The 9,855-nt window shown below is 38.9% G+C and overlaps 1 protein-coding gene across 1 annotated transcript in view; it reads right to left on the bottom strand.

Annotated features, from left to right (window-relative positions):
- The window catches only part of HUWE1 (HECT, UBA and WWE domain containing E3 ubiquitin protein ligase 1), a 164,163-nt gene that overhangs the window by 83,619 nt on the left and 70,689 nt on the right, over positions 1 to 9,855 (bottom strand). The window contains exons 21-26 of the mRNA XM_007958089.2: positions 8,819 to 8,876; positions 7,607 to 7,783; positions 5,831 to 6,076; positions 4,120 to 4,253; positions 3,611 to 3,705; positions 443 to 634 (exon numbers count right to left, since the gene is read on the bottom strand). Of these exons, the coding sequence (XP_007956280.1) occupies positions 443 to 634; positions 3,611 to 3,705; positions 4,120 to 4,253; positions 5,831 to 6,076; positions 7,607 to 7,783; positions 8,819 to 8,876 (902 nt within the window). The remainder of the gene's footprint in view (positions 1 to 442; positions 635 to 3,610; positions 3,706 to 4,119; positions 4,254 to 5,830; positions 6,077 to 7,606; positions 7,784 to 8,818; positions 8,877 to 9,855) is intronic.

Raw genomic sequence — 9,855 nt, 5'->3', positions numbered from 1 at the left:
CCTTCAGGTCTGGAATTGAATCCACTCCTGTAGATTCCAGCCAAACAAAAGACAAGCATATGAGTTCAACATTGACATTAAGTAGATACACTCTTTAGAGAGATCAATCATAGGAAAATAGAAGGGCTGTGTATGTACAGGGAGAGAGGTTGAGGAACAGGAGTACATGGCAGAGAAAAACACAGGGAAAAGATAACTATGGGGAGGAAGTGGGAGGGGAGCTGTTGCATTGGGGGAAATTGCCATCAATGTCATAAGACATGTATGTGAGCTGCTGTATGGAAAGTGTATTTGCTCTGTGAACTTTCACCCAAATCACAATAAAAAAAAACTCAACGTCCTTAAAGGAAACAACATAGCCTTACCAAGTCGAGTTAGGTTCGAGGACTAGGTAAGGCTCTGAAAGGCATAAAAGGAAGTAGAAAAAAAGAGAATCAGTCACCTGACAACAAAGGCTTGATTTGCTTGATTCTGGCAGCCATGGCTGGTGTGATTTTAGATTTGCCCTTAGAGTCTGAAGTGGTAGGTTCATCTGTCTCCATGGGAGCCAATGTGTCACCATCTAACCCAATGCCTTCCAGTAAGCCCTGGGTAGAAGCATCCATACTTCCAGCTGCTCCATCTTGTTCCCCATCTGCACATATAAAAAGGAAGCAGTAAGATCACGAAGAACTTACCTGGTTCTAGAGTCTCAAGAAAGTGCTATGTTGTTTGATACTGTTTGTATTTCTATGACTTTCTAAATCTGAGGAAAAAACAAAACCAAACTATACTGATATCCTCTTCTTCCTGTAGTTAATACTGACATTGTCAAATGAGAGTAAACAAAAAGACTTAACCTTGGGGGTACATGGGCAATTTATAACCCAGGGGGTATTATTCAAGTAGACTACAATGTCCACAGTGTCCCTGATGCTACCAATTCAGATGCTCTGCTGGCATTTTATACCTTTTTAACATAGTCAAATTGGTCATCATTGAATTCTATTCCCAAGCATTTAAATTTTTGTATTCAAATGTGAGATGTGTCTTTTATGCGGATTTGTGTCTCCTCTTAAATCTTAAAATAAGCTTTATGCAAACACCATAAAACAAATCAAGTTCTTTTCTTTTTAAATGTTATATAAAAATTACAGATACTGGGTGTGGTGAAATAATTTCCTTATGCTTTGGTTCTACAGAAAAACAGCTTGAGAAATTTTACCCCTCAACCCTGAGGTATTATTACCTTAACCTTGGATTGTTTGTTACTTTTGCCCAGACTGACATCTGGGTAAGCTGTAAACAATTTGTGGTTTAATACTTTTTGTATGGCCCTGGGTTGGAGCCAGCACTATCACTGCTCTATTTTACATATCATTCAGGGAGTGATCATATACTTTTATGCAAACTAAATGACTAATTACTATGCAAATGAGGTGTCTGTGGCCTACTGAGAGGGGATTGGTCAGTTCATGCCCCTGGTAGGAGGGTTACACCTTGAAATTCAGAAGAAGTTTGTTTATATATGTAGCCAACCCCTCAGAGGTTGGCAGGCAGACAGCAGCAGAAAGGAGAAAGGGTAGTAAGAGAGAAAGAGGGAAGGAAGAGGGAAGGGAGGAAAGAAAGGGGTAAGGGACAGAGACAAGGGGACAGAAATGGGGAGTGGGGAAGGGGAGAGGGGAAGAGAGGAAGGGACTTCCTAAAAGAGCTTTAACACTGAAGACAGCAAGAGGCCTGGAAGGGTCCCTGAAGCAGAGCTAGGGAGGAAAGGCCTAAAAGAGTTAGTGTTGACAGCAAAAACCTGCTGATAGGAATGCAGCTAAGAAAGTTGAACAAAACTGCTACACTGGCTGGCTATGAGCTAGGTCACTTAGCAGGGGGGACATTGACAGCAGGAAGGCTGAAAGCAGAGAGGCCTATTCTCAGGGGGCTGAAAAGGAGGTATGTACATCAGAGAGAAGGGCCTGATTGCTTATATGGCCAAGAGGAGCTAACAGACCTGTCTTGAACTGAAGAAGGCAGGGATATGCTCTCCTCCTTCAGGGAAGCCTTCCAGACTTTGCCTACATGCTTCCTGATCTTGATCCTTAGTTGTAAACTACCTGTTGATTCCAATTCCAACTTGTACCCTCTTACTTCCTTAATAAATTTAATTGTAAATACAGTGTGGGAATTCTGTGTTGCCTTTGTAATGGATTATCAATAACAATGCCATGGAAAGGACAACTGGTATTAGAACTGGTTAAAAAGATGTAGGAGAGAGGAGGTCTATCTGGCCTCCACCTCTTAGGGATCAGACTTAGGTTGTTAACTTTGATTTCACCCTTTTACACTGAGTCATTTTCTTTAAATGTGTGAAAGCAAATGCTGGAAAAAAACTTATCTGTACTGTCGAGGAGGCAACTTTGTAAACAATCTCATTCTTAGTAAAATATTTTAATTCTTTCTTTAATTTAGTATATTTTGACTATATCTGAGATTCTTAGTTTGATGGGCACATTTTCTCTCAAATTAGTCTAGCCAGAGGTTTGTGAATATTTTATTAATTCTATCCCCTCCCTCATAATAACTAGGTATCATTAAGTCCTTGTTTGTGGTTTCATAAATGTTTCCTTTATCTATCAGTCCCTTTGCAGTTTATGTATCCTCAGTAATCACTGCATACAATTTTTTTGGAAATCTGGTACACAGAAAAAAAAGAAACTTTCTATAGATAATGCTTTGTATTAATTTTAGGTTTATTGCAATAGTGTCAGAAATTGTATATAATTTCTGTTTACTGTAATTTAGAACTTCCATTTTGATTTAGGAGCCCTGGTGGCACAGTGGTTAGATGCTGGACTGTTAATGTCCACAGTCCCATAAAGTTATAAACAAACAGTGTTCAGAAATCCTGATGGGAAAATGGGATGTGGTGGAAATACAGAGATCTCAACTGTGTCTCATTAGCTCTCAGGTCCTGGTTCCTAGCCATATAGTTGGTCCCACCACTCGCCTCAGGCAGGGACTGCAGAGATGCTGCCAGAGCCGTGGAGTGGATGCTCCCTTGAGGATGCTGCTACACTTGGCCCTTGCACCCAGTGTGGCTTCTCCTGTGATGATGGTGGCTGCAACAAAGGGGGCCAGGAAAGGAGGCAGAGGTAGAGGCAAGGTAGGCTGCTGGAGAATGCAGACAGGAGGAAAGGGAGCCAGCAAAGGTGTGGGTGAGGGTGTGTGTGTGTGTCGGGGGGGGCGGGGCGGGCAGGAGATAGCTGTTGGATGGCAAGTGCGTGCCACAGCAGGCAGGTGGGTGCATCTCTCAGAGACCAGGCAGTGACCACACAGGACTGGCAGAGGTGGAGCCAAACTTTGCACACAGTCGCTTGATGCCTGTGGGTCCCAGGCCTGCCAGGTAACCACCTTGCATGCCTCTCTCCTATTTATAATATGGTGTTTGCACAATGTCTAAATCATTCATATAATGTTATACTTCATAGAATGCATTGTATTGTGAACGTTAAGTGATGCACACCTGTGTATTTTCATAAATTACTAAAAACAATTTTAATTTTAAAATAAATGGAACTATAAATGCACAAGGACAGAACTCTGAGAATTAATAACTAAAATTTTAGTGTCCCAGGGTTACCTGATCTTTTTCCGCCTTGGGTCGTACCTGCCTTCTCATCCTTTGGAACAAGTTTCTGCATGTCTGCCTGGCCAAATTCACACCCAGATGGAAGGCTGCAACAAGAGAAATAGTGATCAAAGAAATATTGATAGCTTACCTCTTACTTGCATTGTCTGTAACTTGCTTGGTCCAAACTATCCTTCCTCTAACAGATAATAGTTAACCTGAACGTTCTCTATTATATGCCTAACAATAGGAGCAAATTTTAAGCTCCTACCATGCTGGTATAGCATAACTAGGAAATCAGATGAAACATGCCATAACCTGTAAGCAAGTTTCTACAATGATAAGTGGGAAGGACAAGAAAGACTTTGTATTCTATTATATCTATGAGTGGGATCCAACTCGACGGCAGTGAGTTAGACATCCTCCTATCCTTGACCAAAGCAATGAATTCCCTAGGCTGAGCTTAGTTTCTCTGACAAAAAGGCTATCGGGGTAATAAAAGGAGATGAGCATTCCCTTACCTGTTCGGGGTACACAGAGAGAGTAGGACCGTGCTTTCCCACACCAGGGAACAGTATAATTGGCTCAACTTGCTCAGAACACTGAGACCCAGCTGAGAGCCCCATTGGTTTACGGAGATGGAACGAATTTCACTCTGCAACCAAAGTGGAAAGAAGTTCACCTTTGGGCTATTCTCTGAACAATTATGTTCAAAATCAACTTCCAGCACGTTTAGAAGGATATGAGATTCCATTTTTCCTTATTATTCTTATGAGTTGCATACTCTATTAAAATTTTTACATTTAAATTCATAATCCCACAGGGTATTCTCTTATAATTTTTCTTGAACATCATCCTTTTCGTTTCCAAATGCTAGTAAGTGAAAGAGAGGAATCATAAGAAACACTGTTTCTCTAAATCAAAGAAACAGTTTTTTAGATTCATTAATTGCTTTCTAATATTCTTTTGGGGGTTGGTTGGTTATTATTTCCCTCTATTTCTTTACTTTGATATATATTTTGATTTATTCAGTCTTTGACTTGAATTGCTTACTCTATTTCATTTAATAGGAGCTCTGGTAGCATAGTGTCTAAGGCACTTAACTGCTAACCAGAAGACTGGAAGTTCAAACCCACCAGCCGCCACTCAGAAGGAAAGTGGGGCAATCTACTTCCGTAGTGATACCACCTCTGAAACCCAAGGAGGTGTTGCTATGAGTCGGGTCTGACTTGACGGCACCTAACAACAACATTCCATTTAATAAAGAGAACATATTTAAGTTATAAATACAAATCCCTAAGCTCTGTTATGCTATTTATTTTCTAAATAGTTAATAACTGTGCTTTTGATTTCTGATTCAAGTTTTCCATTAAACAATTCATACACATTTTGTTTTATGTTATTGACTGCAATCCCCTCAAAGTAACACCAGTCCTTCTCACCTCCTCTCTCTGTTTCTCATTTCCATTCCTCCTTGAACTTTGTTCTTGGGCAAATAGTGCCCTTTTGATCTCAAATGGTTGATTGTTTTAAGAAGTGCATACCTTCCTAGTGTTACTGATGAACTTTTGCAGACCTGTCTGTTGTTGGGCTGGAAATTGAGCTGCAGGAGTTAATTCAATTCCGGGTCTGAAGGGTAACTAAGGGCCATAGTTTGGGACTTCCACTAGTCTCTATCTGACCAGTAAACCTGGTCTTTCATTATGATTTTGAGTTTTGCTTCACATTTTTCTCCCACTCTATCCAGTATCTTCTAATGCAATACGTTTTCAGAACAAAAGGTAGCCAGGCACCATTTAGTTTTTACTAGTCTGAAGAGGATGAGTTTAGCATGGTCCATTAGTCCTTTGGGCTAATTATTTCCATGTTTATTTGATTTTCTTTATTCTTCTTTGATCCAGACAGCAAGAGACCAAAAGTTGTACCTTAGATGGCTGTTCACAAGCATTTAAGACCTCAGTCATTACTCATCAAAGTACGATGTAGAAGATTTTCTTCGTGGATTATGTTGTGCCAAATAACCTTGATGTCCCCTGAGACTATGGTCCTGAGTCCCCAGGGCCAGTAACTTACTCCCTCAAGGAAGTTATGGTTAAGAAGTTTTCATAACTTTCCCCTATATGCTCAACTATATATATATTGGCACATATGCTGAAATATCCTCTGACAAACCCATATATATTTGATTTCATTGGCTTTAAATCAACATGTTCACCCTAAGATTATTCTTACCTGTCCAACTCTGCAAGTATGAACAAACATCATGATGTAAGCATGGGCAGCAGTGAGAGCATGCAGTAGGGGTGTGGCCTGAGCTGAGAGGGTAGCATCAACAACATTGCCAGCACAAGCCAGCTCCCTCAACAATACCGAACCCCCAGGGGATTCAATTGGGCGGTGTAAGGGCTCCAAGGAGGAGAGAATGGAGTCCAACTGAAGGAGACCTTCCTGAAGGACTTTGGGTTCATGTGATAGTGTCTGAAACAAGAAGAATATTAAAGCATTACTGCATAATAAACTTTACATAAATCATGTCTTTAATGATGGCAATGGAAGTGAGAGATAAGTCTCACAAATTTCAGACTTGACCATAGTCTCCTACTTGGTAAACAGTGGTGCTGAAACATGAACCTAGGTATGATGCAACACACAAGCCCCTTTCTAGAGCAACATACTACTTTCTCTCAAATGACAGGCTTTCAAACTTGGTGAGTCAATTATACTTAAAATCTTGTGGTGGCCAAGCTGGAATACTGTTATAAACAGAAGGGGTCCATACTGGAAGATTATTTATTTTGGTTTAGAGGAGGGCAGGTAGTCAATGTAAAAAAAAAATGTTCATTTATATTTTCAATTTTGAACCTCACCAAGAGATTTAGTCACTAATATTAAATTCTGCTCAACAGGGAATATTAGGCAAGATTCTAAAGCATGGAAGTGAATCACTAATACAATGTTCATTTCTTCCTAAAACAAGACAGATAATCTTGGGTCCAGGAATCAGCTAAACAAATTTCTTTTTTGGAGACAACTGAAAGATCATCTAGCCATATACATAAGTCAAACCCATTGCCTGAGTAGACTGACTCACAGAGACTAAGATAAAGAATAGAACTGTCCCTGTCAATCTTTATGGAAGTAGACTGCAACATATTTCCCCCACAAAAGAGCTGGTGGTTTTGAACTGCCAGCCTTTCACAATTAGTAACTGAGTGCTTAACCACTGAGCCACCACGGCACCTTAGCCATACACATATATATTTCTTTTCAAGTCTGGAAAAAGTCTGATAGTAAAACACTATCACTTGCTGTTCTGAGATAGAAGAAATTATGTTCATTTCTGTAACTTTAAATAAATCTACCTATACTTGCACAGTATCTTAGAGGTAGGATAAAGATAGATCAGTCCTTTTCCTTTCTCTCTTATGAACAGCACTTAATTCAGTAGTGTAAATAGGAAAGTGAAATAAACCTTAAATGCAGACATGTCACAATTATGGCTCTTTCTAAGTCTGTGACCAACTAACTGTATTTTCTCATTTGCAACAGAAATTACTTGTTACTACACAACTTAGCTGATAAAAGAAGTTTCATTTTGGTTGAGATTTGATTGGCCAATAAATTAAAGGTCAATTATTTATGTTTAAAGTACATGACTTTCAAGCTTGAAAAGGAAAACATGGTTAAACATACCAGAATGTGTTAAAAAGCACCTATGACAAAACAAATGACCATTGCAAAATTTGCTTAGAGATATACTTCCCTCTCCAATAAACTCAAATGATACTAGAACTACATACCAAACCCAGTAACAAAAGAACAGTTCCATATTTCAATGAGAAATGTAGCACAATATACATTAGTCACAGAATTTACTTCTTGTTAACACAAATTTCATTATTTTTTACTTGAAGGTAATAGACATTACAGTAAAAACACATATAAAGAAGTATTGCCAAATTGATTTCTAAAAATAAAAAAATATATATTTGGCCAGATACTTCTTACCAAAATGGATTTGCAGACACCGGCAACAGCCTGGCAAGCAGCCGATGTGGGAAAGTCAATGGGCAGATTGGGAAGGCCCAAAATGGTAACCAAAGGTAACAGTCCTTTCTGATTCACAAATTCCTGGCAGTGGTCATCCGTTGTATTGTTGCTCAAAATGGATTCCACAAATTTCATCTAGGTAATGAAAATAGGAAGGGGGAAAAAAAAGCTAGAGTCTGACACTTGGAACTAAAAGAGCTGCTTAGAGTGAGAATAGTAGGATAGCCGTGTAGTCATTAAATTGGTATTTTCTAGAAGACTTAAATCTTGGTTAAACAGGAATGGATGTATGACACAGACCTTAAAATGTCCAGAAAATAAAGAGCAATTACAACTGCTCGCTAATTTACATTTTCAGCCAAACCTAAAGTCAGATAATAGGAGAGAACATAGTGACTCACCCAGAGCCACACTATATGAATTAATGGCAGAATCAAGACAAATCTCTTAATTTTTAAATCTAGTGCTCCTTGCATCATAATATATTGCCTCTCTGCTAGAGACAAACATCATGGATGTGCTCCCCTAAATGTGCTCATGAAGCAAATGAGAAAATGAACTCTGGAAGAGCAATTAAGACTGAAAAAAGCATTTTTTAAGGATGCTGTTTTTGTTGTTATTTGCCGTCGAGTCGGACCCGACTCATAGGATAACAAGGTTAATGTGGGTAAAAACAAAAACAAAAACTCTGAAAGTCCTGGAAGTGGTAAATAGGTTAGAAAAAATGCTAAGTGAGCTCCCTTTTACAGGCAAACAAAGTCTTAGAAAACTCAAAGTTGTCACTTTTTCCTGTGAGATACCATAGGAAGTTAAGAGAAAAAGCCATATTATTTTTTTTAAGAGATAAGTTAACGAAAAGAAATATATGCTGTTAATACTGGACCGACAATAACAAATCCCACTTCTCTCCTGTTTGGATTCCAATGGTGAACGGGAACAATGAACAGAAAACTGGGAACATACAAAATGGGAAATAATGGCTAATTTTTGGCAAAGCAGTTGCATATAACAAAAATAATAGGCTTGCATGTCTTTCCTTTCTACTCTGCACTTTAAGGGTCCCAGTAAAAATTAACACAGAAATAAATCACTGCATACTTTCTCACTTTGGTAATCCCGTACATTTTCCAGAAATCATGTATCTTTACTCAGCATGCCTGAAGATCTTACCACGTTAAGAATGTAATCCATGAGGGGAATGGGAATACGTTCCTCTGTACCAACCACCCTGTTAAAGGATAAAAAAGTGAGTTACATAGAAATTCGTAATTTCGAAGAAATGAGCAAAGGGAAACAGTATGGAATTTTAGGTCTTTTATTAAGGAAACAGCCTTTGTATGCTGTTATCTCAAGTTTCCTATCTTAGGCAAACTATTGGTGAAGGGATTCATCAATATTAAAGGTAAGTAAATTATAATTTAAAGACTAAACATTTGCCTAAAGTAAAGAGTTAGACAAACACAGAAACAACTTACCATGTTTTTGCATCAAGTTTAAAGGTATGGAAACCAAGAGATAGAATTTGTTAATTTTGTTTTAAAAAAATTCATGCTTAAATTGGCAAACCATTCAGAACAATCAGGTTTCCATCTATCCTCCGGTCTAAGTCTGAAGGCAACACTCAAAGCCTCCTTCTCTAACAAGCATGTAGCATGAAAGTGTCTGAACTATAAAAAAACTGATCTGGTCTTATGTTTTTCAGATACTGCAATACTACCCTGCAGGTAAGAAGGCTGCAGTAGCCATAGTTTAGGAAAGTGTAGCCTTTGTCCCAATGGCTACACCTTGGGTTTTACAAAAAAATAACTCACAAAGTATATTAAAACAATAAAAAAAGCACTATCAAAAGGATAAGCTCCCAGGAAAGGACAAAACTTATACAAAAAAGAGCATTTTGGACATAGGCCCCCGGGGGAAAAAATGGGGAGGGAGGAGACACAGAGAGGGAAGAAAAGAGATGTATGGGGACAGAGAAGGCAAGAAAGTTGGTAAGAATGGAATGATTTTCATTTCTGAGACAGACAAAATGTGAATAAAGACTTGCCTGGCATAAGAACACACAGCATCAAGACATAGAAGGTAAAGAGAGTAGTTGCTGTTGTTATGTGCTGTCGAGTCAGACGTGACTCATAGCGACCCCTCCTTGGGTTTCCAAGGCAGTATCACTACGGAAGTAGATTGCCCCATCTTCCTTCCGAGGAGTGGCT

The sequence above is a fragment of the Orycteropus afer genome, unplaced genomic scaffold (genome assembly GCF_000298275.1).
Source record: "Orycteropus afer afer isolate SDZICR_OR568_19922 unplaced genomic scaffold, OryAfe1.0 scaffold00848, whole genome shotgun sequence".
Classification (NCBI taxonomy): Eukaryota; Metazoa; Chordata; class Mammalia; order Tubulidentata; family Orycteropodidae; genus Orycteropus; species Orycteropus afer.
This window is presented reverse-complemented; position numbering and strand designations above follow the sequence as displayed.